This window comes from Ictalurus furcatus, chromosome 7 (assembly GCF_023375685.1).
Source record: "Ictalurus furcatus strain D&B chromosome 7, Billie_1.0, whole genome shotgun sequence".
Classification (NCBI taxonomy): domain Eukaryota; kingdom Metazoa; phylum Chordata; class Actinopteri; order Siluriformes; family Ictaluridae; genus Ictalurus; species Ictalurus furcatus.
Window position 1 is genome coordinate 33484051 of NC_071261.1, and position 15028 is coordinate 33499078.

Below are 15028 nucleotides of genomic sequence, written 5' to 3' on the forward strand. Positions count from 1 at the left end.
ATTTAATGCTTAAGCTGTCTGAAAGAGTCTGGATCTGCACTTTTCTCCCACAACACCAAAGTGTCCTCTGAAGCACTGGGACTAAAAAACCACGAGCTTTGTGGACTATAAACAGATGAAAAACTAAAGAGAAGACCAAAGCTGCGCAACATTCTGTTCGATTAATGATCATATCATGGATAGAGACGAATAATTCTAAACGCTTATTTTCTCTGATGTGTCACTGGTTTCTCTGAACTCTGTTTCTATAGAAGTTGCAAGCTAAGCCTGTGGTAAAGCATTTTTAGCACCTAAGCCTTAATTTTCTTCCTCTCTGCGAACACCCCTCTTCTCGCTTTTTATCTTCTCTGAAGTTCATCTGTTTTCTTTTACATGGCTATATTCTTATAAAACTGGAGAATGAATGTGTTCTTGTAAGAGAATTAAAGACTTGAACTCAATGAAGAACGCCTGTTTAAACTAGCGCGAGGTGTGTTTTCTGTCCTCACGGTGTTTAATTTCATGAATACAGCCAGAAGACGAAGATTGTGATCAGATCAGATTTAAATACTAGCGCATGCTTGCACGCTGGGATTTAGTGTTTTCTGATTTTACAGACTTGATTTAGCATGTGAAAGGACTTTTTGAGTCAAATCAGGGCGTGCGGTATCTGATCTAAAAATAATGTTGAACTCAGTGTTGCCTCTAAATCACACCGCACACTTCTATATGTATTCACGTGCTAGAACCTTTTTCCAAACTACTTCAATTGGATTTTGTCTCACTCATGAGTCCAAATGTTTTAAAAACGGTTCAGTCTTATTGCAGAAAATAGAACGAATTAAAACCACCTGCCTAATATTGTGTATAATTCAACACCTTGAACTCTTTGTCATGTTCCTCAAATCGTTCCTGAACAGTGTGTGCAGTGTGTCAGGGAGCGTTATCCTGCTGAAAGAGGACACTGATATTAGGGAACACCATTACCATGAAGGGGTGTACTCATTCTGCAGCAGTGTTTAGGTAGGTGGTACGTGTCAAAGTAACATTCACAGGAATGCAGGACCCAAGATTTCCCAGCAGAACATCCCAGCCTTCTTCCCATAGTGCATCCTTGTGCCATCTCTTTTCCCCGAGGCACATGCACCCAGCCGTCTACATGACCAGGACACCTTCTTCCATTCCATTTTAATGTTAAGTCTGATCAGTGTATAGCGATTAAGTAGAATCCAATCTATGGTTGAACTGGACTGAATTATGTTTTGTGAGCTCTATATATGGATTTTATTCTTCTTTTATCTTAATCATAATTAGTTCTGTTTGGACTGGATTCTCATCTAAACTTTGATGGGATTCAGCTAGAACAGCTGTTGTTCCTTAGTCAGATCGCAGTTCTGTTCTTAGTCTAGATTGGATTTTGCTTTTTAACAAGGTTTAACTAGGACTGCAGAACCAATGGGCACAGAAAAAGAACCTCAACCTTAAAATCTGATGTCAGCAACAGAAATGGTACAAGACAAACTATTCTAAACTATAGCTTTATCATCCATCTTTCCGCATCACAGGACGTTGTGCTGCTGTTTCATCTCATTATGACCGGGTCAGAATCTTTTTCTCATTATGCACCATTAACAATGCGAACCACTGGTTTTAGACGAGTAGTAAAATACAGTCTCGTGCTGTCACGAACCAGGATCAAAGCGTCCGGATATGAAAAATAGAATAATGAACAATGGAACATTTCCATTGTTATCGAAAGCTTTGTCTTGCTATGGTTCTGACGGTGTTGTGGCAGATTCAGTAAAGTTGAGCTCCATCATTCCCTGGCGATATTGTCGGGCAGATGAAGCTGTATGTTTGGGCCATCACTGGGACGTTGTTATTATTCAGACCTCTAAGTGTCTCTCCTCTATTCACACTTCTAATTTAATCTTCCCTTCATTCATCTCTCCTTACATCTCTCCTTACATCCTTATTTTTTCTGATCAAATTCTTTCTTTCTCCCTCCAGCCAACCATTTGCTTCTCAATGTACAGTATTTCCCTCTATTTTCTTTCTGCGCCTTGAGTTGCGGAGGATGTGTGCGTGTGTGTGTCTTGTGTGTGTGAGACTGAGATGTATGTGCAAAGTAGCATGCTGAATGTTATCTTGAATCTGATCTAACGACTCCTTCACTCTTCACTCATTTCTGTTTGACCACAATCAGGACTGCAAAAACACTGCACTGAGCACTTTCTTGCACTGATCCTGCACTGGGTATTTTTCTCCATCTTCATTCTTTCTCTTTTACTGTGTATTTCTATGATCTTTTTTTTCCAGCTGTTGTTAAAGCAGGCCTAATCCTGGAGTTCGGGGATCCTGTAGCACCCTCATGACTCCTACTTACAACGGATTTGCTTGAGTTGCTCAGTCTTACCACCTCAGACCCTCTGATAAGTCAGGTCCATGACCTTCTCCTTGGTCTTGCTGATGTTTAGGATGAGCTGCTTGTTCTCCCAGTAATAAGAAAACAGACCAATGTAATTTATTGATTATTTATTAATTATTAGTTGAATGTGTTTAGATCTACTCCAGTAGAGCTTATTTGTCTTGATTTTATTCATGTGTCTGATTAACACAATTCTGTGTGTGTGTGTGTGTGTGTGTGTGTGTGTGTGTGTGTGTGTGTGTGTGTCAACAAAGTAAAGTATTAAAAGCTGATCAGATGTTTCTTTCTGTAGGTGAAATCCACAGCCAGGATCTTAGGGAAGGTGTTTTTTTTTTTTTTTGGTTTGTTTGTTTTGTTTCCTCATAATTAAAGTTTTTCTTCAAACTGCCCCCCCCTTCCCTCCCCATCTAAACCACACTCTCCTCCTCCTGTGATCAGCATATAAGCCCAGTGCCGAGGTCATATCTGCATTATTGATTCATTTCACATCAAAACGATCATCATCTCCATCAGCAGCCATGTTCTCCCGTTCTCTCCTGCTGGTTCTGCTGGGTCTTTCCTGTCTTCAGTCCTTCACAATGGCAGAGAGTAAGATTTTTACTTTTTATTTTTAAGCTATTTCAGATAGCATGGATCAATTATATATTGTTATATGTACTTGTAAATTATTTTATCTAGTGTTAGTGAGTCAATGTGAACTTATGTTATCATTTTAAAAGATTATCATCTTACACATTATAACACAAGTCCAGTCTCAGACTGTAAAGCACGTGCTGCTGAATTTGTTGAGAAAACTGTCTATCACTTTCCATCCATCCAATTTCTATACTGCTTTTCCAACTGGGTGTCCATCACTTTATGAACCCAAAACGTTATTTCAGATATTCATTGACTCATGACTTTTATTTATCTTTAGACTTTACTCTGAAATAAATTGATAAATAACGAAATGTTTGAACACAGGTGCAAACGGGGCATCATTATGCTGTTTCGAGTTTCACAAGAGACCATTCCCTGCAGCGAACGTTGTCTCTTATGAAGAAACCAGATCCGACTGTACGATTCCCGGAGTCATGTATGTTTTTCTTCTTCTTTTAAAATGAATTTTAGAGTTCTCTTGGAGGATTAATGAATATTTGATTTGAGATGATCACAGTTCTACACTGACCCATATCTTCTTTCCTCTGCAGTTTAACCACAAAAAAGGCTTATCGTATATGTGCGGATCCTGAGGAGGACTGGGTGAAGCAGATCATCGCTAATAAAAACTTGGCCAAGACTCCGGCGACAAATTAAAACATCTCTCCATGTATTAGCTTTACTTTGCAGAATGCTTCATTTCACCTAAACATGACTTAAAGCAATATGATGTCATATGTAACAGGACAAAACTTTTAGTTAAACATACGCCTGTAGCTGCACGCAGCCATTTATTTTATCTTCTGCACAAATAAAGGAGACATTTATTACTCACATGAGATGGTGGTGGAAGGTGTATTGATGCAATGAAATCAGTATCATACAGAGAGAAAATATAGAAGGAAGTCGAACTTACAGAGTGTGGAAATAACATTAGGGGAAATGATGCATAAGGGATATTGAGGTATAAGGTATACTGAGGTAAAGGTGATAATGGAGTATCAGTGATAATGAGGTATAAGGGTGTAAGGGATGCTGTGGTATTAGTTATAATAAAGTATAAAGGCTAATGAGCAGTAAGGAATCGCGAGGTGTAAGGGATAATGAGATTTAAAGGATTCTGGAGTTTAACGGATAATGAGATGTAACTGATATTGAGGAATAAGGTATAATGAGGTATTGGGGATTTGGTGTAAGAGGATCATTTGATGTATAAATGCTGAGGTATAAAGGAAAACGAGGCATAAAATTTGAGATACAAGAACTTTATTAGCTTATGCACAAACTCTCCGACAATGAAGTTCATAGTTACATGCTACTGTATATGATACATAAACAATGTTTAAAAAAAAAAAAAAAGTTTAAAACTTGTGCAATATGTTGTGTAGAATTGAGGCAACATGAAAATGTAGCATAAAAATATGGAATATAATAACTAAAAGGCATAAACAGCAGCAGTGTTTATAAGAGATATACAGTAAATATACCCTGGTCATATTTGCATGAGGTGAGGTATTGTGCAGTTTCCGGTAATGTGGAAATTATCTGTCAAAGTTCCATTTACATTTTATTTATTTAGCAGACGCTTTTATCCAAAGCGACGTACAAATAAGAAAATACAAGGAAAAGATACACCAAGTGGAGAACAATACAAGTAGCGTTACCATACAAGATGTTTAATTGAGTTCTAGAGGAGAAAAGTGCACATAGTAGAGGCGTAAGAGCCAGTGTAAGTGTAGATTTCCATCCATCCTCTATACCGCTTTATCCTTTTCAGGGTCACGGGGAAACTTACCACCTTGTGCATCGGGCACAAGGCGGGGTACACCCTGGACAGGGTGCCAATCCATCGCAGGGCACAATCACACTCACACTATTTTTCACACACCCATTCATACACTACGGACACTTTAGAAATGCCATTCAGCCTACCATGCATGTCTTTGGACTGGGGGAGGAAACCCCCACAGCACGGGGAGAACATGCAAACTCCACACACACAGGGTCATGGCAGGAATTGAACCCCCAACTCTGGAGGTGTGAGGCGAACGTGCTAACCACTAAGCCAGAAGAGGTGGGTCTTTAACCGTTTTTTGAAGATAGTGTCGGATTCTGCTTTCCGGACTGAGGTTGGAAGTTCATTCTACCACTGATGGACAGTCAGGTTGAAAGTTCTGCAAAGGGACCTCGTGCCTCACCGAGTATTCACTATACCAGGCCTCGGTCGTTAAGTGATCGCAGGTTGTGTGAGAAAACATAAACTTCAAGGAGAGTGTTGCGGTAGGAGGGACCAGACCTTTCCAGACAAGGTCTTCTACATGAGCAAGAGCAACGTTTATGGGTATCATTCCGTACAAGTGCACTCTCAACATTTATACACTCACAGTGTCAGAGTGTGTGAGGGAAAGATGGAGGTGGAAGTGAAACAATTACCAGATTTGGTAAGAGTGAACAGTGAGTGGGGAGGGTGAGAGGGTTTCCTGAAGACACTGAGAGCCCATCAATCCTATTGTAGATGTCTTACACTGACAGGAGTCGGTCCCTGTGATTTCCTTACAGTAGCTATCCTGATCACCTGCAGTACAGTTACCAAAACCACACAGCAATGCTCAGCAGCGTTACAATGTACATCTGTAGAAGTTTCTGAGGACCTCGGGTGACTTTCAGGAAGTAGAACCGCTTTCATGCTTCCTTACCCAGCTGTGCCATGTTCTCTGACCAGGATAGATCATCATTGATATGGTCATCCAGGAACTTTGTAGTTGCTCACTCTCTCCACCTTGGACCCTTTGATCAGTGAGGGTGGGTGGTGTCGTTCCACTCTCTTCAGGTCCATGTCAGTCTAATTGGTCTTGCTGACGTTTAGGGTGAGACTGTTGTAACGGGTGGGTATGGCTCAGGTGGTAGACCGGGTTGTTCACTAATCGTAGGATTGGTGTTTTGATTCCCAGCCCACGTGACTCCACATACCGAAGTGTCTCAGGGCAAGACACTGAACCCCAAGTTGCTCCTGATGGCAAGTTAGTGCCTTGCATGGCAGCTCTGCTACCATTGGTGTGTGAGTGGGTGAGTGTGTGTGTGAATGGGTGAATGAGATGCACTGTAAATTGCTTTGAATCAAAGCACTATATAAGTGCAGACCATTTCCCATTTACATAATGTGCTATAAGGGATAATGAGGTATAAGATGTACTACTAGCAGCCCTAAATGTTCCTATGTTGTTTTAATGTGTTTAGATTCACTGTTTACTCTTCTCCATTAAAGATTATTTGTCTTTATTTTATTCATGTGTGTGACTAACACAGCTGTGTGTGAGGAGATTGTCTACGAAGTGTCAAACACTGCTCAAAATCTATCTCGTTTTAGGTGAAAACCACAGCCGAGTTCTTGTGGAAGGGGTGGGGGGCTTCGGTCTTTCTTAGTCAAAAGGAACTTTTTGTCATCTTCAAACTGCCCTACCCATCTCACACTCTCCTCCTCCTCCTCTGATAAGTTTATACGCCCAGTGCCGAGGTCATATCTGTATTATTGATTCATTACACATCAAAACGATCATCATCTCCATCAGCAGCCATGTTCTCCTGTTCTCTCCTGCTGGTTCTGCTGGGTCTTTCCTGTCTTCAGTCCTTCACAATGGCACAGAGTAAGATTTTGCCCTTCTTCTTTTTTTTCTTTTCTTTTTTTTATATTAGCATGCATAAATTCAATTCTGTTTTATCTGTTGAAGTCTGATAGAATTTGAAAGACATATTCACCAGACATGAAGATAATACTATAAGAATGATCATCTTCCACGTTATAACACAAGTCCAGTCACTTCGACTCAGATTGTAAAGCACGTCTTGCTGAATTTGTTGAGAAAACTGTCTGGGAAATTGTGTGTTTGTGTGTGTTCACTGTACACTGGCTTCCTGATTTATATTTACAATCATACTTTCTGGCACTGAAAAAAGTGCATCACTTTATGAACCCAAAAATTATTTCAGATAATCATTACAAAGTTAAAAATGACTCATGACTTTTATGTATCTTTAGACTTTAGTCTGAAATAAATTGCTAAATAACAAAATGTTTGAACACAGATGCAAACGGGGCAGCATTCTGCTGTTTCGAGTTTCACAAAAGACCATTACCTGCAGCGAACGTTGTCTCTTACGAAGAAACAAGATTTGATTGTTCAGTTCCCGGAGTCATGTATGTTTTCAACCCTGTTTCTTCTTCTTCTTTAAAATGAATTTTAGAGTTCTCTTGGAGGATTAATGAATATTTGATTTGAGATGATCACAGTTCTACACTGACCCATATCTTCTTTCCTCTGCAGTTTAACCACAAAAAAGGCTTATCGTATATGTGCGGATCCTGAGGAGAACTGGGTGAAGCAGATCATCGCTAATAAAAACTTGGCCAAGACTCTGGCGACAAATTAAAACATCTCTCCATGTATTAGCTTTACTTTGCAGAATGCTTCATTTCACCTACATATTACTTAAAGCAATATGATGTCATATGTAACAGGACAAAACTTTTAGTTAAACATACACCTGTAGCTGCACGCAGCCATTTATTTTATCTTCTGCACAAATAAAGGAGACATTTATTACTCATTATTGCCGTTGTTTTCTAAATACAATGTTTAAACAAACATGGTTCACATCATCATCATCATCATCATCATCATCATAATAATAATATGATGGGCGCACGGTGGCTTAGTGGTTAGCACGTTCGCCAGGGTTGGGGGTTCGATTCCCACCACTGCAATGTGTATGCGGAGTTTGCATGTTCTCCCAGTGCTGCGGGGGTTTCCTCCGGGTACTCCGGTTTCCTCCCCCAGTCCAAAGACATGCATGGTAGGCTGATTGGCATTTCCAAAGTGTCTGTAGTGTATGAATGGGTATGTGATTGTGTGCCCTGTGATGGATTGGCACCCTGTCCAGGGTGTACCCCGCCTTGTACCCGATGCTCCCTGGGATAGGCTCCAGGTTCCCCGTGACCCTGAAAAGGATAAAGCGGTATAGAAAATGGATGGATGGATAATAATAATTACTCTCTGCCTCTCAGGCACTTGAGATGGTGGTGGAAGGTGTATTAATGCCATGAAATCAGTATCATACAGAGAGAAAATATAGAAGGAAGTCGAACTTACAGAGTGTGGAAATAACATTAGGGGAAATGATGCATAAGGGATTTTGAGGTATAAGGTATACTGAGGTAAAGGTGATAATGGAGTATCAGTGATAATGAGGTATAAGGGTGTAAGGGATGCTTTGGTATTAGTTATAATAAAGTATAAAGGCTAATGAGCAGTAAGGAATAGCGAGGTGTAAGGGATAATGAGGTTTAAGGGATAAGGTTTAAGGAATAATGAGGTTTAATGGATAATGAGGTGTAACTGATATTTAGGAATAAGGTATAATGAGGTATTGGGGATTCGCTGTAAGAGGATCATTTGATGTATAAGTGCTGAGGTATAAAGAAAAATGAGGCATAAAATTTGAGATACAAGAACTTTATTAGCTTATGCACAAACTCTGATAATGAACTTCATAGTTACACACTGTCACGTGTGCTGTAGTAGAAAATACTGTACATGATACATGAAAAATGTAAGTTTAAAACTTGTGCAATATGTTGTATAGAATTGGGGCAACATGAAAATGTGGTATAAAAATATGAAATATAATAACTAAAAGGCATAAACAGCAGCGGTGGTTGGAAGAGATATACAGTAAATGTACTGTCAAATGGTCATAATTGCATGAGGTGAGGTATTGTGCAGTTTACGGTAATGTGGAAATTAGTGACGTGACTTGGTATAGTCCCGTACAAGTGCACTCTCAGCATTTCTACACTCACAGTGTCAGAGTGTGTGAGGGAAAGATAGAGGTGGAAGTGTTAGAAGGTGACAGTAATGCTGCTGAACCATTTACCAGATTTGGTAAGTGTGAACAGTGAGTGGGGAGGGTGAGAGGGATTCCTGAAGACACTGAGAGCCCATTGCTCCTGTTGTAGATGTCTTACACTGACAGGAGTCGGTCCCTGTGATTTCCTTACAGTAGCTATCCTGATCACCTGCAGTACAGTTACCAAAACCACACAGCAATGCTCAGCAGGGTTACAATGTACATCTGTAGAAGTTTCTGAGGACCTCAGGTGACTTTCAGGAAGTAGAACCGCTTTCATGCTTCCTTACCCACCTGTGCCATGTTCTCTGACCAGGATAGATCATCATTGATATGGTCATCCAGGAACTTTGTAGTTGCTCACTCTCTCCACCTTGGACCCTTTGATCAGTGAGGGTGGGTGGTGTCGTTCCACTCTCTTCAGGTCCATGTCCGTCTAATTGGTCTTGCTTACGTTTAGGGTGAGACTGTTGTATAATGTGCTATAAGGGATAATGAGGTATAAGATGTACTACTAGCAGCCCTAAATGTTCCTATGTTGTTTTAATGTGTTTAGATTCACTGTTTACTCTTCTCCATTAAAGATTATTTGTCTTTATTTTATTCATGTGTGTGACTAACACAGCTGTGTGTGAGGAAATTGTCTACGAAGTGTCAAACACTGCTCAAAATCTATCTCGTTTTAGGTGAAAACCACAGCCGAGTTCTTGTGGAAGGGGTGGGGGGCTTCGGTCTTTCTTAGTCAAAAGGAACTTTTTGTCATCTTCAAACTGCCCTACCCATCTCACACTCTCCTCCTCCTCCTCTGATAAGTTTATACGCCCAGTGCCGAGGTCATATCTGTATTATTGATTCATTACACATCAAAACGATCATCATCTCCATCAGCAGCCATGTTCTCCTGTTCTCTCCTGCTGGTTCTGCTGGGTCTTTCCTGTCTTCAGTCCTTCACAATGGCACAGAGTAAGATTTTGCCCTTCTTCTTTTTTTTCTTTTCTTTTTTTTTATATTAGCATGCATAAATTCAATTCTGTTTTATCTGTTGAAGTCTGATAGAATTTGAAAGACATATTCACCAGACATGAAGATAATACTATAAGAATGATCATCTTCCACGTTATAACACAAGTCCAGTCACTTCGACTCAGATTGTAAAGCACGTGTTGCTGAATTTGTTGAGAAAACTGTCTGGGAAATTGTGTGTTTGTGTTTGTTCACTGTACACTGGCTTCCTGATTTATATTTACAATCATACTTTCTGGCACTGAAAAAAGTGCATCACTTTATGAACCCAAAAATTATTTCAGATAATCATTACAAAGTTAAAAATGACTCATGACTTTTATGTATCTTTAGACTTTAGTCTGAAATAAATTGCTAAATAACAAAATGTTTGAACACAGATGCAAACGGGGCAGCATTCTGCTGTTTCGAGTTTCACAAAAGACCATTACCTGCAGCGAACGTTGTCTCTTACGAAGAAACAAGATTTGATTGTTCAGTTCCCGGAGTCATGTATGTTTTCAACCCTGTTTCTTCTTCTTCTTTAAAATGAATTTTAGAGTTCTCTTGGAGGATTAATGAATATTTGATTTGAGATGATCACAGTTCTACACTGACCCATATCTTCTTTCCTCTGCAGTTTAACCACAAAAAAGGCTTATCGTATATGTGCGGATCCTGAGGAGGACTGGGTGAAGCAGATCATCGCTAATAAAAACTTGGCCAAGACTCTGGCGACAAATTAAAACATCTCTCCATGTATTAGCTTTACTTTGCAGAATGCTTCATTTCACCTAAACATGACTTAAAGCAATATGATGTCATATGTAACAGGACAAAACTTTTAGTTAAACATACACCTGTAGCTGCACGCAGCCATTTATTTTATCTTCTGCACAAATAAAGGAGACATTTATTACTCATTATTGCCGTTGTTTTCTAAATACAATGTTTAAACAAACATGGTTCACATCATCATCATCATCATCATCATAATAATAATAATAATATGATGGGCGCACGGTGGCTTAGTGGTTAGCACGTTCGCCAGGGTTGGGGGTTCGATTCCCACCACTGCAATGTGTATGCGGAGTTTGCATGTTCTCCCAGTGCTGCGGGGGTTTCCTCCGGGTACTCCAGTTTCCTCCCCCAGTCCAAAGACATGCATGGTAGGCTGATTGGCATTTCCAAAGTGTCTGCAGTGTATGAATGGGTATGTGATTGTGTGCCCTGTGATGTATTGGCACCCTGTCCAGGGTGTACCCCGCCTTGTACCCGATGCTCCCTGGGATAGGCTCCAGGTTCCCCGTGACCCTGAAAAGGATAAAGCGGTATAGAAAATGGATGGATGGATAATAATAATTACTCTCTGCCTCTCGTCAGGCACTTGAGATGGTGGTGGAAGGTGTATTAATGCCATGAAATCAGTATCATACAGAGAGAAAATATAGAAGGAAGTCGAACTTACAGAGTGTGGAAATAACATTAGGGGAAATGATGCATAAGGGATATTGAGGTATAAGGTATACTGAGGTAAAGGTGATAATGGAGTATCAGTGATAATGAGGTATAAGGGTGTAAGGGATGCTTTGGTATTAGTTATAATAAAGTATAAAGGCTAATGAGCAGTAAGGAATAGCGAGGTGTAAGGGATAATGAGGTTTAAGGGATAAGGTTTAAGGAATAATGAGGTTTAATGGATAATGAGGTGTAACTGATATTTAGGAATAAGGTATAATGAGGTATTGGGGATTCGCTGTAAGAGGATCATTTGATGTATAAGTGCTGAGGTATAAAGAAAAATGAGGCATAAAATTTGAGATACAAGAACTTTATTAGCTTATGCACAAACTCTGATAATGAACTTCATAGTTACACACTGTCACGTGTGCTGTAGTAGAAAATACTGTACATGATACATGAAAAATGTAAGTTTAAAACTTGTGCAATATGTTGTATAGAATTGGGGCAACATGAAAATGTGGTATAAAAATATGAAATATAATAACTAAAAGGCATAAACAGCAGCGGTGGTTGGAAGAGATATACAGTAAATGTACTGTCAAATGGTCATAATTGCATGAGATGAGGTATTGTGCAGTTTACGGTAATGTGGAAATTAGTGACGTGACTTGGTATAGTCCCGTACAAGTGCACTCTCAGCATTTCTACACTCACAGTGTCAGAGTGTGTGAGGGAAAGATGGAGGTGGAAGTGTTAGAAGGTGACAGTAATGCTGCTGAACCATTTACCAGATTTGGTAAGTGTGAACAGTGAGTGGGGAGGGTGAGAGGGATTCCTGAAGACACTGAGAGCCCATCACTCCTGTTGTAGATGTCTTGCACTGACAGGAGTCGGTCCCTGTGATTTCCTTACAGTAGCTATCCTGATCACCTGCAGTACAGTTACCAAAACCACACAGCAATGCTCAGCAGGGTTACAATGTACATCTGTAGAAGTTTCTGAGGACCTCAGGTGACTTTCAGGAAGTAGAACCACTTTCATGCTTCCTTACCCACCTGTGCCATGTTCTCTGACCAGGATAGATCATCATTGATATGGTCATCCAGGAACTTTGTAGTTGCTCACTCTCTCCACCTTGGACCCTTTGATCAGTGAGGGTGGGTGGTGTCGTTCCACTCTCTTCAGGTCCATGTCCGTCTAATTGGTCTTGCTTACGTTTAGGGTGAGACTGTTGTATAATGTGCTATAAGGGATAATGAGGTATAAGATGTACTACTAGCAGCCCTAAATGTTCCTATGTTGTTTTAATGTGTTTAGATTCACTGTTTACTCTTCTCCATTAAAGATTATTTGTCTTTATTTTATTCATGTGTGTGACTAACACAGATGTGTGAGGAAATTGTCTACGAAGTGTCAAACGCTGCTCAAAATCTATCTCATTTTAGGTGAAAACCACAGCCGAGTTCTTCTGGAAGGGGTGGGGGGTTTTGTTCTTTCTTAGTCAAAAAATAACTTTTTGTCGTCTTCAAACTGCCCTACCCACCTCACACTCTCCTCCTCCTCCTCCTCTGATAAGTTTATACACCCAGTGCCGAGGTCATATCTGCATTATTGATTCATTTCACATCAAAACGATCATCATCTCCATCAGCAGCCATGTTCTCCCGTTCTCTCCTGCTGGTTCTGCTGGGTCTTTCCTGTCTTCAGTCCTTCACAATGGCACTGAGTAAGATTTTGCCCTTCTTCTTCTTTTTTTAATATTAGCATACATAAATTCAATTCTGTTTTATCTGTTGAAGTTCAATTCTGTTTTATCTGATAGAATTTTTGAAAGACACATATTCACCAGACATGAAGATAATACTATAAGAATGATCATCTTCCACGTTATAACACAAGTCCAGTCACTTCGACTCAGATTGTAAAGCACTTGTTGCTGAATTTGTTGAGAAAACTGTCTGGGAAATTGTGTGTTTGTGTTTAACTTTCATTAGAAAGTTAAGAATGACTCATGACTTTTATTTCACTTTAGACATTACTCTGAAATAAACTGCCAAATAACAAAATGTTTTGACACAGATGCAAACGGGGCATCATTATGCTGTTTCGAGTTTCACAAGAGACCATTCCCCGCAGCGAACGTTGTCTCTTACGAAGAAACAAGATTCGACTGTACGCTTCCCGGAATCATGTATGTTTTAAACCCTGCTTCTTCTTCTTTTTAAAAATTCATTTTACAAATGGAGGATTAATGAATATTTGATTTGAGATGATCACAGTTCTACACTGACCCATATCTTCTTTCTTCTGCAGTTTAACGACAAAAAAGGGTTATCGCATATGTGCGGATCCTGAGGTGGACTGGGTGAAGCAAGTCATCAAAATTAAAACCTCGGACAAGACTCAGACGACAAATTAAAACATCTCTCAATGTATTAGATTTACTTTGCAGAATGCTTCATTTCACCTAAATATTACTTAAAGCAATATGATGTTGTGTGTAACAGGAAACTGATTTATTTTACCTTTTGCACAAATTAAAGCACATTTATAACTCATGGACTCTTGGTTGCTTCTCTGACTAATCCCCTCTTTATCCAGTCACTGAGTGTTGGGCCGTGCCGTGGAGAACCTCCCCTGGGCAAAGTTTCTGTAGTGCCATACTCTTTCCATTTTTTTCATAACGGAAAAAGTCCATAATGAATGGATTTAAAATACTGTTTGTTTTGGTATGTTCTCTAGCAAACTCTAATTTAAGGGTTTCACACTAACAGGGGTTAATACGTAATTATTAATAAAATTAGTCAAAATAAACAAGTAAATAATGAAGTAATTTTGCACACTATACTGATTTACCTTACATATTTATGCAAGGCACAGAAGCAGTCCCTCTAGGATTTTGCGATCGCAGAAATGAATATAAAATCAAGGAAATTTTTCGCGGGAGCTTGCAATTTCTCAAAATTACAGCAGATTTTGGCCAAGACACATCATGTGACATCATCTCAATGCGCCTGTCATCACACCATGCAATCAGCCCAAGCCCCCTTCGATTCACGCTCGTCGAACATGTGTTCAGCTAAAAGGTTTAATTTACCAACAAACATCACTGCCAATTCAAGTAAAAAAGCCACAGCAAAATTTCTGGCCACAACAATAAAAATTCTTCATTCTTATCCAGAGCAACCTACGTTTATACATCTTATACATTTATACAGCTGAGCAGGTGAGGGTTGAAGGCCTTGCTCAAGGGCCTAGCAGCTTGACAGTGCAGGGATTTGAACTCATGACAATGTCTCGTCACGAAACTACTGTACCACTACCACATAACATATTCCACATGTAAGCAAGATAGAACAAAACATTTTATCTGGACTGTAGTGATTAAAAAGATCACAGCAGAACTGGGAACATGAGGATAAGGGAAGACATGAAGGAGGATCAAACCATTTGGTGGGGGTGGGGTGGAGGGGTCACAAATATATACCTTTATATATATGTACAATGCAATGCAAGACCTTTACATTTAGGTCCAAAATAATTACAGTACTTTCAATCATTTGAATTCGTTTTAATATGAAAAATAATCAATTTACAATTGGCAATATTACT

The 15028-nt window shown here is 39.6% G+C and overlaps 1 protein-coding gene across 1 annotated transcript; it reads left to right on the forward strand.

Annotated features, from left to right (window-relative positions):
- Window positions 1-2658: 2658 nt before the first annotated feature.
- LOC128610551 (C-C motif chemokine 3-like) lies at window positions 2659-3880 on the forward strand. The gene is made up of 3 exons (XM_053629936.1): window positions 2659-2995; window positions 3371-3482; window positions 3598-3880. The coding sequence occupies exons 1-3, from the start codon at window positions 2926-2928 to the stop codon at window positions 3701-3703; spliced, it is 288 nt and encodes a 95-aa protein (XP_053485911.1). The 5' UTR covers window positions 2659-2925; the 3' UTR covers window positions 3704-3880.
- The last annotated feature ends 11148 nt before the right edge of the window (window positions 3881-15028 follow it).